The following is a 16,789-nucleotide window of genomic DNA, read 5'->3' as shown; positions in this document are numbered from 1 at the left end:
TTTATAGGGAAGAGTGATTATTGTTGTTATTATTTGACTATAAGAAATCTTGAAACAACTAACTTGTTATGCAACTTTAACTTTTATATTTTAAATGTTGTGTCACATATTGTATTTTTTAAACTTTGATTGTGTTTGCCCTTAAAAAATAAGAATTTAATTCCTTTATTCTGGTCTTCAGTGTGGACCATTTTACTGAAGAACACTCATTCATTCATTAAAGAACTATTTATTGAATATTTATTAAGTATCAGGCATTATGTTAGGTACTGGGAATACAATGACGGTAGGAAATGTTTTTTATTTTCGAGTGGCTTTCTGTTTACTAAGGTGATAAGATATGGAAAACAATTATTACTGTGCAAAAAAATAACTGCTTTACTAGTTATATACAGTGGAGTGGACAGAAAAGGAAAAGTGCTTAAGCCTGCAGGGAGGGACTGGCGGTGGACAAGGGGAAGCAGGAAGAGAGGAGGCTGGACACATAGATAGGGATTGAAATGTAACCGAGTTTTATATTTGATCCTGTGGTTAAGGGAGAATCGCTTGTAAATTTAGAGCAAGGCAATACTGTGATCAGATTTACATGGTCAGTGTTAGGGAGGGATTGGCAGGAGCTGAAGCGAGCCTCTTCCTTTTACCTCAGATGGTGTCTCTCACTTTTTTTGGACCTTGAAATTTCTAGTACGTGACCATTATTACTGCTGGACTTTTCATAATAGTACTAGAAGTAGTAGTTGTGTATCAAATCTGTAATACATTCTTGACTACTACTTCTCTTGTGAATGACTCACTGTCAACATTTTCCCTTCTGTTTTTTGCAGAAGACTTTCTTGCATATTATGCAGGAATCTTGCTGCAACCTATACGTCATCTAGCAATATTGTTCCTTCACCTTTCACATTGTTTTAATCTGTGGTAGAAAGACAGGTGAAGGGTATTTTGAACATACTTCACAAAGAGTGTTAGAAATCAGTTTAAAGCCAGTTTATTACATGTCCAATGTCAGATTCATGGCAGGTTTTAAAATAAGCTTAAGTGAATTTGATTTGTTTCTTGTGGCAAATTAGGAAAAGATAAAACTTATAAATATGCCATTTGTTGAAAAAAGACTATTTTTAAGGTATTTGTTCTCTTACCTCTTTTGATGAAGAATGCAGCTTACAATGCAGTTTTCCAACTTGGGAAGCATTTAACAATATTGGTAATGGAGAACAGGCTGCTTTTTGTTTTGTGTTGTATTTTTAACAGGTTATAGAGGTTTAGTCCTCACTGGCATATACACTATGCATTTAGTGTGCTACATCTCTAAAACTGCATTTGCATGTATAGTTTTAAATGAATGTACTTTTGCTCTTTTGTACGTTAGATGGAAATAAACTTAACATATAGTAAATTATGGGTCATGGGATTTTGTTTTTATAATCTGTGCTGTATTTTCACACCTAGAAATTATAAAAGAAATTAGAAATCACATATAAACTCTTACTGTTAAATTTTATTATTTGATTTGGCTCCTATTGAATCCAAACCATTTTATGCAGTGCTAATTATTTAGAGTCTCAGCTTTGCTCTTGAGTTAGCAGTACCTGATCAACTTTCCAACTGTAAAACAGTTTGAAAATCAAATGTAGCTTACATGCAAGACCCAACAAAATTAAAAGTGTTAAGTGCGTTTTGGCAGTTCACTTTTATTATGCCCAGTCCTCAAATGTACCAGCAGATAATCATCTGAATGTTAGTTATTTTTCACATGCTTATGTGATCACACAAAAAGTACATGCTAAAAAGAAGCAGATGGTGACAGATGGGGAAGGTTGAATAAGGTGGTTTTGGAAACCTAGAGAAATGCACTTCTGTAATACTGTAAAAATAAAAATTATTTGATAATCAAGTTAGAACTAACAAAGATTGCAAAAAATGACTTCATTGTTGGGAAATATGTAATATCTAGCTGTGGTTGTTGAGCAAAAGAGTACATAATTTTATTTCATCTAAATGTGAAATGATTTTTTTTCCCGAGTGGCTAAAGTACAGTATTTGATGCATTCTTTTTAGTTTTTTAGAATCCCATTCTTAGAAAACATTTCACTTGCTATAATTTTACTTATTTTCTTTTGAAACCGACTATCTTTAATATCTTGCATATAATGTAACATTTTTAAAATAGCTGAAATAGATGAGAATATTTTGATAACCATTTTGAGGCAAGATTTGCTCAAAGTCATTGTGTTAGGTCATAGTACAAATGGAGATTAAATTCTATATAAATTTAAAATCAAAGATATATATTAGTTTCCACAAAGGGTGGTAAAGGAGGTGCTAGGGCGTGGAGTAGTGTTGTAGGCATGGGGAACAGTTAGAAGCTAACTTGATTGAAATGTATTAAATAGAATTTTCTTTATTTTAAATCCAACAAAGAATAAATGTAAAATATGTCATTTTGTGGGTGCTGCCAATACTGTTTTTAGGAGATCTGAAGAGAAATGAATGAAGCTAAAGTTACATATGTTTGCGCATTTAATCTGTAGGTAAAAATAGTAGCACATGTAGTTACATTCTGATTAGTCTTTGTACAAAGTTCTTCTAAATTCCAGCAGATTGTAAAACTAGTCTTAGAATCTCTAAGCTTTTTGTGAAAGTAAAGAGTTGTTTTTGTGGCCTTTCTAAAATTATGGACAATCCTAACATTTTACTTACTTATTAATAATTCCTATAATATCTATCCTTCTGGGGTATTTTTGAAAACTTCATCTTCCTGGTAATTCAGAGAAGGTGTCATCATCATGATTAAAGGGAACATTAGGGAGTGCAGGGATGAGTTCAGATAGAAGTTGACTGCTCTATAGTTAGAATTCATATTTCAGAACTTCTCTCATAGGAGTTGGCTTACTATTTAGTTGAATATATTTAATTTCTTTCTATAGTATGTTGCTATTTTATATGTTTTTCTAGGTAATATTAAAAACCATTCCATTTTATCTCATAATGGGACATTGTTTAAATATGAACTAAAATGGAATTAACGCCTCTCAATGTTTATAAGTGGCATCTTTAACTTACTTAGAGGTCTGTCAGTTCTTATAGTATCTATTTTTCGTCCTAACTTCTTTTCAATGTTATATGGTCTTTTGGCTTTAACAGAATATTTGCATTCAGTACTTTGGTGTGATTCTAGTTTAAGCACAAAGTTTAATTTTAAATTCTCTGTAGCATGAGAACATATACAAAACTGACCCTAACTGGGAGTACTGGTGATTACCTGTAGTATTTTACTATGGCTATTGTTACTTGGGTTATAAAGACTCAGTTTCTTGGAATCCCATAATGTCTATTGCTTCAGAATAAAAAAGAAGTATAGAAATCTCTTGGAAGTTGTGTGTAAGTATGATTTAATCATCGTTATTGTATCAATTTAGTCTTTATCTTGTTGAAGGATTTTTCCTATGCTAGCCAGAGTTTGCTTTTTAAAGTACGATGTTAACTGTGTACAAGTATTTGTGTGTGCATGCTAGGAGTGGTGGCCATAAAGCTTACAGCATTCTAATTCATGGCAAATGGTATTGGCAGTTGCTGTCACATAAGAATTATTAAAGCAGTGAGAAATAGTTATAAAAAATATATTTGTGAAGAAAATACCAAGCAACTGTAGAATTTTTAATCTTATGAATTGAAATGGATATGTTTCCTGAAGCTGCAGTTGATTTTAAAGCCTGAATGAGAAAATTTATAGGTCGTTTTTTTCTTAGCCCATACCTGTGATGTTAAGAATATATGAAAGGCTCCCATAAATGATAAATGATATAGATGTATATTTAAGTATAAAACACACATCTATCAGTTACCTGAAATGTAAGGCTACCAGAAAAAAAAAATTTTTTTTGAATTAGTGGTAAATTGGTTCTTCCAAGTTCGCAGTTTACTTTCACAACATAGGTGTGCAGACAGTTTGTTTAGATATTTAATTTTTTCCCCCATCTGTTCTGTCAGGATTATTGATTGAGCAGTAAGCCACTCCAGGGCATACGTAGCCTCCTTATAATTGCTTGCCTCGGGTGCATTGTATGGCCTGGTGGGCAAGCTGAGAGAGGTGTCCCTGTAACCTACTAGTAAATCCTCCTGATAAAAAGAATATTGTAATGAATAGATTTTATTTTAATACCCATTAGCCAAATAAATATTTACATTGGTAACTTTAATTGGTGGTATCATTTTAAAATGTATAGCTTTTCACTTAATATCATTCTTTGAAGTGAATAACAATTCAAGAACTATTTTTTTTTTTAACTCATCTGGTGGTTTTATAAATGGAAGTATCCTCATCAAATATTACGGAATAGTAATCAAATATTTCCAGGATATTCAATGTTAGTTTGTATTTGCTGTAACCTCCTCGAGGCTTAGGTTTTATCGTATCAGAAAGTAAAGCAGTTGCTGGCTCCTATTAGAAATAAAGCCTTGTTTTCTAGAGTTTGTGCTCTGTTTGAGTTTTCATTTAATGTGACCTCTCATCATTTTTTAACATTTACATGTCTTTTAATGTTCCAAATCCCCTCTTGTCTGTTGTCTCTGTGTGGGCATTTGTGTTAAAGGTAGGTATAAAGTACAACTACATCTGTGGTTACAAAGGACTGTAGGGGTAAGGGAAGTACCAAATGTCTGCTTTCCTATTTAAACTTTGAGTTTCATTTAAAAGTCGGTAACATTGCTTTTATGGAAAAGAGACACAAGTTTATTTCTTTAAGATAAATCTTTTCACTGGATTTTTTTCAGGAGCATATTTTGATGTGCATTTATATCCAAATTGTATGAGAAATTACATTTTAATGATGTTGACATATGTTTTACCATTGTTGTACCTGTCCGTTATATCACTGTTTATCATACCTCTCAGCCAGCCCTCACAATAACTATGAAATAAATAAACCTTTTAGCTAGAAAAAAAATTCTTAGAGGTAGCCAGAAAGAATTTTCAATCCTTAAGTTAAAAAATATAAATTTTATATTATGTATTTATAGAAAAATAAATGCTTTGGGTAGGGAGAAAAAATTATCTTCTAAAAATAATCTGAAAGAGGTTATTGGATTCAAATTGTTTAATTTGACTGTGGGATTTCCAGGGCATTTTAAAGTATTGTGTTTTGAAATAATTCAGGAAAGAGAAAGGATATTGTTTAAATAGTGGGAACATATATGTTCACATGTAGGATACTGTAATCATTATTATTTTTATTTCTTGTATGTTTCATCTTATAGCTCTTTGGAGATAGGATTTGAATAAAAGTTTTTCTAATTGATAGTGAAGTCTCTAAGGTAAAGAGGGATGGCTTACTTGTTAGGGCGTTTTCTCTTCAGCATTGCTTAAGTTTACATGCCAGTAAGACAATACCTTACTTCAGTTTTGTTCAATACAAAGTGATACGGCAAACAGTTCTAATTATAGCATTATGTATCTGTATATCAATTAAAGCACGTATGTTCAGAGGCAAACTCACTTATTTTGAAAATCAGTATTCATTTTACAGAGCTAAGTAAAATGTATTTTATCAAACAGATTTTTTTACAATGCAGTTTTATTTTTCAGTTGCTTATTTCCCTTCAAAAATAAAAACCCTCTTTTTATGTACTCACTTTCCCTTCTGGCTGCAAACCAGGTATTTAAACAAAAATAAAGGATTGCCAGTTTTGCCAGCTGGGGATGAGAACCCGGCTGGTGAAATGTGGGTTCGGGAGGCAGTTAATCCAGCTTTTATGCTTTTTATGGTTTTATGAAAAAAGAGGTTAAAAACCACATTTGGCTCCTTTTCATGTATGCCACTGTTTTGTTGGTGTTGTAGGAATACAGTTAAAGGTTAGTTAGATTTAAATTTTTTTGTTGTTATTAGTTAAAATCCTGTGTCAATTAGATAAAGGCCCACAAACAGTGTGTTCTACTAATTGGCCATGAGATAGATCCTTGAATCATCGAAAGTCACTGGTATTTTAAAATTACACATGCAGCATTTCCTTTAACGTAAATACATAAGTAGAATTTCTTCTGCTTTTTTAGGTTATTTCTTGTTTTCTGTTCGTTCTCATATTACTCATTTCAAACAAGTAAAAATATGACATTCTTTTGGCTAATGATGAAAACTAGAATTTGTTCTTCTTCCAGAAAATGTTTTTCTTAGTTTGTGATTTACAAAAGATTTCTAGAAAAGCATAGGATCTAAACTTGTGTTCGTATCTTACCAGTGAAGTTTTCAGTTTTTTTAAGCCATAAAACAAACATTGATGTAATTGAATTAAAAATTTTTTCATAATAAAAATGCTTGCTGACTAAATCTTTTAAGTAACATACTCTTTTCTGATAAATTATATCCTTTGTCTTTAAATACCCTACCAACGTGCCTTTCATAGTATTTTTAGGTAATCATAATGTAACTGTCAAAAATATCACCTGTAATTCTGTGAAATTATTGGGAAATTTAAATAAAAGTCATATAAGAGTAATATTCAAGAAAATATTTCATTTGAACCAAGAAAGTTTGGAACACAAGAACCACTTTCACCTTATCAAATGTTCTCTTGTGTAATCGGTTATAAGTGTTTTAAATTGATAGATTCATATATGTGTTTTTCCTGATCTGGTTTTCCAAAGCTGAAAAGATCAAATAAACTAAGTTTTAAAATTATCAGACATAGTTTTAAAATAAAATATTGAAAGTTCCATATACATAGGAATATTCCATTGGATGAGGAACGAATCTGAGAAAAAGATAAAACCAAGATTTTCCTGGGACAAATGGTAAGTTACCATGTTCCCATTTGAACAGGTTGCTCCAGTGTAGGTAAACAGATACTTTTGTATCATTTATAACTAAATTTATTTGCATGTAATATATTTTGGGAAAAATTTAAGGACATATACCACACAGATAGTAAGTAAATTTTTGGCTGTAACAGAAATTTTTGTTGTGAGGTATAAAGCTGTGGCTATGAAAGTTTATTTATTACTACTCATACCATAAGCCTTTATATTCACTTTGTTGAATAAATAGTTCCAGAAAGAGTTGAAACATATAGGGACTTCCAAAGGTTTTCAAACTTATTTTAATGATTGTCATGCCCTGTACACTTCTCCATTACGTTGTCTTTCTTTACTACTGTCTTTCACTGTTTAATTTGTATTATTTAGTTATTCTTAAAGCAGGAATGTACAGTGCACATAATATGCTCTATAATCAGCATACCCTAGCTCTGAGTTATTACTTAAAACCCACATGGGTGGAACCAGAATGAAAAAGTCAGTAGGCCTAGGAAAAAATATGTAAATATGCTAGCTAACGTTTTTCCTTTGATCCTTATGTATATTCAGGTACTGGGGATTTTTTTTGTACGACCTGCCCCTTTTTTTGGACATTGACCATTTCTGGATTTATTTTGAATATTTCACATATTTGGCGTGATTTATATTTTTCATAGGATGCTTCAGAGCTTAAACGTCAAAATCTCAAAATAGACTACCTAGGCTTTGAAAGTTAAGATTCATTTTTATGTAAAAATCTTATGTTTTATGAATAATTCTTTAAAAGTTAACATATGATAAGTAATGTTTTTACTGCTTTCACTTTTAGGTGTTAGAAGATAATGACTATGGCCGAGCAGTAGACTGGTGGGGCCTCGGGGTTGTCATGTATGAAATGATGTGTGGGAGGTTACCTTTCTACAACCAGGACCATGAGAAACTTTTCGAACTCATATTAATGGAAGACATTAAATTTCCTCGAACACTCTCTTCAGATGCAAAATCATTGCTTTCAGGGCTCTTGATAAAGGATCCAAATAAACGGTAAGCTTCAAATAACGCTCAGCGAATTACTGATGAGTGTGGTTAAAAAGTGAGATATGGAAATTAATTCAAATATAACTAACTCCAAGAAGCAATGTATTTGGTGTAGACATCTTCCTACTGAGATTCTGACTTATTTTTAACTGCATAATATGGAATGTTTAAAAATTTTTCTCAACTCTTTCCTAACTTGGAAATTTTATGCAGATTTACCAAATAAGGATTTTGAGAGTTTCATTATCCATATTATGAGTGAAAATTTCTTAATTGCTCTGTTACTTGATCTTGTGGGGATGGGAGAATACCTTTTCTTTCTTTCAGTCTCTGGGCCTTTGTATTTCTTATAAAAGGAAAAGACCTATTTTTCAATATTCTCCTCCCACCACAACCTGTGTTAACATAGCTAACTGCCTGTTTTTTGTTTTTTTTTTCTTTCTTTTTTTTTTTTTTTTTTGAGACGGTGTCTCGCTCTGCTACCCAGGCTGGAGTGCAGTGGCGCGATCTTGCTTCACTGCAACTTAGTTTCCCAGGTTCAAGTGATTCTCCTATCTCAGCCTCCCTAGTAGCTGGGACTACAGGCACCTGCCACCTTACCCGGCTAATTTTTGTATTTTTAGTAGAGACCGGGTTTTGCCATGTTGGCCAGGCTGCTCTTGAACTCCTGACCTCAAGTGATCTGCCTGCCTCAGCCTACCGAAGTGCTGGGATTACAGGCATGAGCCACCACGCCCAGCCTCGTATACAGTTTGTATTTCTGTTTTTATATCTGCAGCTATGACCTAAAGAATCCTTTGGCTCTTGCTGCTTTGTTCATTGAGCTGCAGGATTTTTTGTTCATGTTCATAAATTCATTCACCTATACCTTTTATAAATCATATGTGAAACGACTATTCATTTTAAAATGTTCCTTAACACGTGTGTTTGTATAAGTATGTATCTAGCTTCCCATCTAGGTATCTATGCATATCAGTATTTCTGAGTCTGCTCATTTGAAGCATAGATGATTTCACTTACTGTTTTATCTTCTGTGATACCTCACATAGGGTTTTGTTAAAATGTTTTATTTATGCTTGATGCATGCTCTCTCTCTCTCTCTCTATATATATATATATATACACACACACACACGCATACATACATGTATATTTGTATACACACATATACACATACACTGATTGGATTGAGTGAATCCCAAAGAGTTGGATTTCTAAGTCTACCTTATAAATGGTTTTCACAGAATGCTTCTAGCTTTTAAATTTACAAGGAACATGACTTTATCTTCAGTAAAAATAAGCAAACATAATAAGAGATACTGTCTTTTTGCTTTGTGAAGAACCATACAAAAAACATTTTGTAATCCTAGCTACAGATACCATTTATGTGTATAAAGTGATTTTGTTTTCTTTTTCAGAGCACTTTCACATCTATAACTCCCTTGATGTTTCAGTAGGCTTGTTGGGTGGATAGAAAAGATACTATTCTCTTTTCCATTTGATAAAGTTGAAAACAAAGGCCCAGAGAGGGTTAGGTGACTTATTCAGTATCTCTCAGAACATTCCTACAGACCAAGAGTAGAAATCAAGTTTCTTGGTGCCTATTTGACATTTCTTATGTCTTATTTTCAGTGCAACAATTTCTGAGTTCAGGTTTTGAAATGCGTTCCATTTAATAGCATTCTTTTACAATTAAGTAATGAGTAGCACCTGGTGATAGGTAACCTTTAAACAGTGGTGGCTTTTATTTATTTATTTATTTATTTTTGAGTCTCTCACTAGGTTATAGTGTAGTGGTGCAATCTCAGCTCACTGCAACTTCTGCCTCCTGGGTTCAAGCGATTTCCCTGCCTCAGCTTCTTGAGTAGCTGGGACTATAGCTGGGACTGCAGTTGCATGCCACCATGCCTGGCTAATTTTCTTTCTTTTTTTAGTAGAGATGGAGTTTCACCATGTTGGCCAGGTTGGTCTTGAACTCCTGACCTTGTGATCTGCCCTCCTTGGCATCCCAAAGTGCTGGGATTACAAGTGTGAGCCATCGCACCCGACTGGCTTTTATCTATTTGATTTTTTAATCTAATATTTGGCTTGGTATTCAAGGCAGTGAATTTTTATCTCATCCTTTTCTTATTCCTGCAGGCAACTTTGACCACTCTTTACTTTGTGGCCCTTTTTATAAGTGGCTGGTAGAACAAAATATACTTGTGGTTTTCATGTGTATGTCTCATTCATTTTTTTATTTGTCAGCCCACTCCATGAATAGCACATAGTTGGTAGTTACGAACTATTGAATGAATGTGAGGCAGATTCTTAGAATGTTAACTGCCTGGTATGTATTAATAGAACAGTTCCTGTTTGTTCACCAGGAGGTTGATACTGATCTAAAGGGAAGATGCAGTATTTTCAGTGATCTAATATTTTATAATAGATGTGTCAAGCCCCTCCACTGCTGCATCAAGATAGAGGGAATACAAGGATGAGTGAGATGAACCAGTCTCTGCTCTAGATGTTCATAGAATAATTTGGGGCACAAAACGTATATTCACAGATGTTCAGGTCAAACTGTGTACAAAGTACTGTTGAATTTCTAGCTTTGTCTAGGGGGTTGGGGGACTTGAGCTGAATCAGGAAGGAGTTTGAATTTGCAGTGGCACTCAAGCACAGAAATTTACATGTAGAGTATAGCTAAGATTGCAAAATAACATGGCATTTGAGAAGTTCAGTGACTGGAGTGTAGAATATGAGTTGGCTAACATTGGGAAATGAAGCCGATACGTTAGATTGTAGGGATCTCAGATTTCTTAGAAAAATTTAATCTTTATTTAGAAGGGGATGAGATAACTGCTGAAGTATTTAAAGCAAGGGATAGTATAATCAGATTTGTGTCATGAAAAGGTAACTCTGGCAGCTTTGCCATGGACAGATGAGATGAGTGAGGATCCAGAGGCAGGCAGAGCAGTTACAAATGTTTACGGGGCCAGGCACAGTGGCTCACGCCTGTAATCCCAGTCTTTTGGGAACTGTGCAGGAAGATCACTTGAGGTCGGGAGTTCAAGACCAGCCTAGGCAACATAGCAACATCCATCTTCGTTTAAAAAAAAAAAATGCTGGATGTGGTGGCACATGCTGTAGTCCCAGTTGCTTGGGAGGCTGAGGTGGGAGACTCGCTGGAGCCCAGGAGGTCGAGACTGCAGTGAGCCAAACTGATGCCATTGCACTCCAGCCTGGACAGTAGGGTGAGTCCCTGTCTTAAAAAAAAAAAAAAAAAAAAAAAAAAAAAAAAAAAATTTATGGGATTGTTCAGATAATAGATGGGGTCTTTCCTGAAGCAGCAGTACACAAGTGATAAGTAGAGGTGAATGATTAACTAGAAACTGTGAGGAAGTAGAAAGAGTCAGGAATGCCTCTGAGGTTTCCAGCTAGGGTGATTCACAGACAGGGAATGCAAATGAAGGAGGCTTGATGGGGGTAGATGTTGTCACTAACTTTGTATACACTGAGTCTGAAGTTTCTATAGAAAACCAAGATGGAAATGTCAAGTGAGCAGCTGGAAATAATAGAATCAATGCTTAAAAGAAACACAGTACCTGATTTTATGTATTGGAAGCCATAAATATATCTAGGAGGTAGATAGAGCCAAGGCAGTAGTGGTGAGGGAAGTGTATCAGTAGAAGAGGGCCTAGGACAGAGTCTTAGGAAACCTCAGTTTCAGGGGTAGAAAGAAAAGAAAGCCAACAAAAGACCTTGAAAAGTCTTGGGAAACATAAGTAATGATAGCATTATAATATACCTCTTCATTTTTTCTGTGCAGCTATTTTAAATACTACTGGAATTTTTCTGGTATCTTTTATTGAATTTCTGTCAGTTCTGTCAAAGGGTCAACTATCATTTTGCTTTGATTTCTTACTCTCCATCCTTTATGTTCATTCTATTAATCCCTCCTTTATCTTCCTATGCAAAGTTGATAGGAAAAGCATGACCTCTTATATTCACTAACATTAGGAAAATGTGTATTCTGTGATGTTCCTCATAGTAAAGAATTCATAGTAGCTGAGAATTTAGTTTGGCATTCTGATACTGTATTTTAGACATAAATATCTTACTTCAAAGCATATTTTGTTATTATTTTTGAAGTCTTAAATTGTATATTAGAGAGCCATTGACACTGAAATTTTTGACAGTTTCACACATTGAGGAAGTGTGTTAAAGAATTTCTCCTAGCTTCTAAAATGGACATCTGATTGTATTCTTAGACTTTGCATAGTATTCATAGCTGATATTTCAGTTTTATATGTATTTGATAAATATAGAATAAATGCTGGCTATGTTCAAAACCAAAGTATTGCTAGAAAACTTGAGTTACAAAAATGGATAACTAAAGCTGGATTAAAGCATTTTGTTTACAAAATGATTATGATTCTCCACTCCAACTCTCGTCTGAAATACAATTCAAATGAAACACTATTGAAATAAACTATAACATAAGTGTAAGAAAATGCCATGGAGCTTTGATATGTCTAATGCAGACTATGTTGATGTGCATTTGAGAATACTCAATGCTTTTCAGAAACGTGTTTTGGTGCTTTGACTTCTCTGGTTCTTTAAGCACAAGCTTTCTAGAATGCCTTTTGGATAATCCAGCACTGACCTGGCCTTCAAAGGAGTTTGCAGTCTCCTGGGAAGAAACATACACAATTGAAATAGAATGAAAAAGAGGGCAGGGACTGAAATGCTGAGCCCTCACTGAATTCAGAACTACCAGTCTGAAAATTCAAATGCAAATATCGAACAGCACTATTATGATCAAATCTAAAAGTCCCATCTCTGGGGTATAGTTCATTTAGAGAATTTTATAAGGAGCTGGGAGTTGGAGACCCATCTGGTGGGAATCAGTTATCACTAAAGAAACTCAGGTACCAGCTGATTGTTTTCCATTTTGATTGTGTGTCAAAGGATCCTATGTCCTTCCCACTCATGTATTTCTTGTATCTAATAACCAGAATTCATTAGAATTATATAATTACAAATGATTTCTGACCTACGATGGCTTGACAGTTTTTTGACTTTATGATGGGGTGAAAGTGATGTATATTTAGTATGCTTCTCAGCTAATAATGGAGTGGCATCCTGATAAACGCATCTTAAGTTGAAATGTAGGTTTATCTAGATGTAACCCCATTGGTAAGTTTAGGAGCATCTGTACATGGTTTTCTTCCAACCCACTGTTGTGTTGGAGTTGGCATATACCATCTCACAAGAACCAGCTGTTACATTTTCAGCAATTTTGTGAGCTGGTTGTAGATTATAGTCATTATTAAAAATTAAATTACATAAATTTACTGATTAAGAAAGGAAAAGCAAAGGTCATAGATACTCAAAATGCATCTCTCCTTAATTTGTTATGTTTCATGGTTGTCTTTATTTTTGAGATGACTTATGTCAGCTGTATCTGTATGGACATAATAAATAATGGTTTACTATGATGCAGCTCTTCCTGCCTCCATGTTCATTGACATCATATTGGTAGCTTGAAATGTGCCATGGTGGGAGAATTTATACCACCAAAATTGGCAAATACTATGAGTTGGGGCTGGACTTAGTGTTTTGTTGATTGTTTAGACGTAAGAGAAAATGTTAATAATGCAGATTAAATTTAAAGGTTTGTTGTGTCGATATTCATGACATTGTAAATAGCAACAAAAAAATGAGTATTCTTCCACTGTTCCAAAATTTTTAACCATTTAGCAAAGAATTCCCTCACATTACTGGCAAGTGAAGTCTAGAGTCTCCATTTTATCACTTTCATCTTTGACTTTAACATAAACAAAAATGTCAGCCAGTATTCATGTTAGAACTAGTCATAAGTTGCATCCATTAGTGGCTTTGGAGTACAGTAAAAATTAAGTCTTCTGTGAAAATCAGGTGACTAATTTACAATACAGGACATTGTATATTTTATGGTGTTTGTAAATGTTGTATTTTGCATTCTTTGTCATTAAAATTTGAATTTATATGTCTAGGGTGTGGCGGTGGCTAGGCCAGGCAAGGTCCGGTCCCAGCAGCTCCATGGCTGCTCTGCTCTGAGCACCTGGCATGCCCTGTGCCCTTGAAAAAAGAAAAAAATTGTATGTCTGTAAATGTATGATTGCTCACAGAGAGCTGGTTGTTAAGCATTTACCAACACATATAATTTCTAACAATGAACAAGTCCGAACAGCTTACTATGTTAAATTCAAATTTAAATAGATTTATTTCTTCTTTCTTTCCTTGTTCTTTTTCCCTCCTTTCCTGTTCTTCCTATTTCTCATTTTTCTTTCTTTTATTCTTAGTAATATGTACTATTTTAAACTGAAAAACCAGAAAACACATGAATTTCTTTTACCTATTATTGTATTCGTCCATTTTCCTACTGCTATGAAGAAATACCTGAGACTGAATAATTTATAAAGAAAAAGGGGTTTATTGGACTCACAGTTCCACATGACTGGGAGGCCTCAATCATGGCGGAAGGTGAAGGAGGAGCAAGGGCACGTCTTACATGGTGGCAGGCAAGAGACAGCATGTGCAGGGGAACTGCCCTTTATAAAACCATCAGATCTCGTGAGACTTACTCACTTTCATGAGAACAGCATAGAAAAAACTTGCCCCCATGATTCAGTTACCTCCCACCTGGTCACTGCCATAACACATGGGGATTATGGGAGCTACAGTTCAAGATGAGATTTGGGTGGAGACACAGCCAAACCAAATCCCTGTGTTGTTTAACTCTTGCAGTGACCCACCAGCAAATACTATTCCCCATTCTACAGAATAGAAAACTGAGGGTAAGCCTCTTTTCTATTGTCACACATCTCATAAGTGCTGGAGATGGTTGCTTCTTTCAGATCTGTCTCCAAAGCCTCTGCTCTTTTTCAAATACCATACTGTTCTAAAGCTAGTTCTTATAAGCATATTAGGAAAAATAGATTCTACAGCAAAAGCTTTTACTTTTATAGCTATTTATCCCAAGAACTATTTTTTACACAGAAAATAACACTTTCACAAAACCATTTTTGTTGTTTTGAGCTTATGTAAATGTTTTACACTCATTTAATTTTATTTCTGTTCTCATAGCCTTGGTGGAGGACCAGATGATGCGAAAGAAATTATGAGACACAGTTTCTTTTCTGGAGTAAACTGGCAAGATGTATATGATAAAAAGGTAAGATATCTTTGTGGCATAGTATGTAAATATTTTGGTTGCACTGCTAAAATGAATTTATAGCAAAAATATTTTAAGTGAATAAAAGTCAATGATGTAATGATACTTTCCATTTTACTGCCATTTTAGTGATTGATTATTGAACTTCTGTGCACAAAAGTTTTCTTATAATTTTTACTCCCCAGATACCTCTTAAAATTTTATTCAATGTGATCACAGAATTTATTTTTCTCTTATTTTCATAATAATTTGTTAGTTTGCCTCTCATTATTTCTTTAATTTTAAAAAAGATACCCAGTGTTATTTTTTTCTTTAAGAAAACTAGTTTAAAAATTATAATTTTTAAATTTGCCCCTCTGTCTTTAATTTTAAAGAGAACACTGCAGGTTTATTTATAAAAATTCTTGTTTTAAAAAGAATTTAAAGGAATTTGTTTTTAATATTTAATGAAGTAGTAAAGACAATGTCTTATTTTGGACTTCTCTGTCATTAGAAACAGAACTTTATTGCCCACAAAATGAATACTGCTAGACCAGGCACAGTGGCTCATGCCTGTAATCCCAGCATTTTGGGAGGCTGAGGCAGGAGGATTACTTAAGGCCGGGCATTTGAGACCAGCATGGGCAACATAGACCCCATCTCTACAAAAAATAAAAAAAATCAGCTGGATGTGGTGGTGCACTCCTGTAGCTCTACCTACCTGGGAGGCTGGTAAGGCAGGCAAGAAAATCACTTGAGCACAGGAGGTTGAGGCTGCAGTGAGCTGTGATTGCATCACTGTACTCCAGCCTGGGTGGCACAGTGAGACCCAATCTCTTTAAAAAAAAAAAAAAAAATACAAATTATATATGTTTAGTTTTATCTTGATCTGCTTAAAACTTGTTTATATTTGCTTGTTTTTGAAAACAAGGTCTCTTCTGGCCAGCCTGGAGTGCAGTGGTACGATGACAGTTGGCTGCAGCCTCTACCTCCCCAGGCTCAGGTGATCCCCTCACCTTAGCCTCCTGAGTAGCTTGGACTGCAGGCATGAGCCACCATACCTGGCTAATGTTTTGGTACTTTTTGTAGAGATAAGATTTTGCCATGTTGCCCAGGATGGCATTGTATTCCTAGGCTCAAAGAGTCCTCCCTCCTTGGCCTCCCAAAGTGCTCAGATTAGATGCGTGAACCACTGCACCCACGCTTCTTGTTTCTAATACTACAATTTTTGCTTAAGTTCAGGAACAGGAAATTATGCCTGTCCCTCCCTCCCTTTTTTTTCTTTACTACCTCAGATATTGTTAGTACAGACATTGATTTTGATACTTTGATTTTCAAATGCTTGTATCAAATTTTTACTATGAAATGATTTCATTCAGTAATTTACTCAGAATTTTTGTGTAATTATTTTTAGTTAGTCCATCCATTTCAGTTTATTCCAACATGTCATATTTTTCTCTGAAACATCTATTAGTCAAAAACATTTATTTGGGGTCTGTTATATGCCAACTGTTCTTCTCTGTTAACCCTTAAGATAAAGATAGAATTATATGAATTACATGAGTTAGTAAGAAGTAACACGAGTACTTCGTGTCTGTATTACGTTATTGGGAACCAAGAGTATGGTGATTTTCTGTTTCTTGTAACTAGGAATTTAAAAAAGGTATGTCATATTAGGCACCTCTACTCAATTCAACTCACATGCATTGAGTTTCTACTGTGTATAAAGTACCGTGTTAAGTACTGAATCCTTTACAACCTTTATGAGAAGAATGTGTCCTAAAT

General features: G+C 34.3%; 1 protein-coding gene across 5 annotated transcripts in view; it reads left to right on the top strand.

The window, feature by feature from the left end:
• AKT3 (AKT serine/threonine kinase 3) overlaps positions 1-16,789 on the top strand; it is a 327,056-nt gene that overhangs the window by 272,308 nt on the left and 37,959 nt on the right. For all 5 annotated transcript variants that reach the window (XM_064383667.1, XM_021666932.2, XM_021666933.2 and 2 more), the window contains 2 exons: positions 7,617-7,831; positions 14,938-15,025. In XM_064383667.1, the coding sequence (XP_064239737.1) occupies positions 7,617-7,831; positions 14,938-15,025 (303 nt within the window). The remainder of the gene's footprint in view (positions 1-7,616; positions 7,832-14,937; positions 15,026-16,789) is intronic.

This window comes from Aotus nancymaae, unplaced genomic scaffold (genome assembly GCF_030222135.1).
Source record: "Aotus nancymaae isolate 86718 unplaced genomic scaffold, 86718_ANA_hifiasm-v0.15.2.pri h1tg000032l_0, whole genome shotgun sequence".
In the NCBI taxonomy this organism is placed as follows: Eukaryota; Metazoa; Chordata; class Mammalia; order Primates; family Aotidae; genus Aotus; species Aotus nancymaae.
The sequence above is the reverse complement of the archived record's forward strand: the minus strand, read 5'-3'. Positions and strand labels throughout refer to the sequence as shown.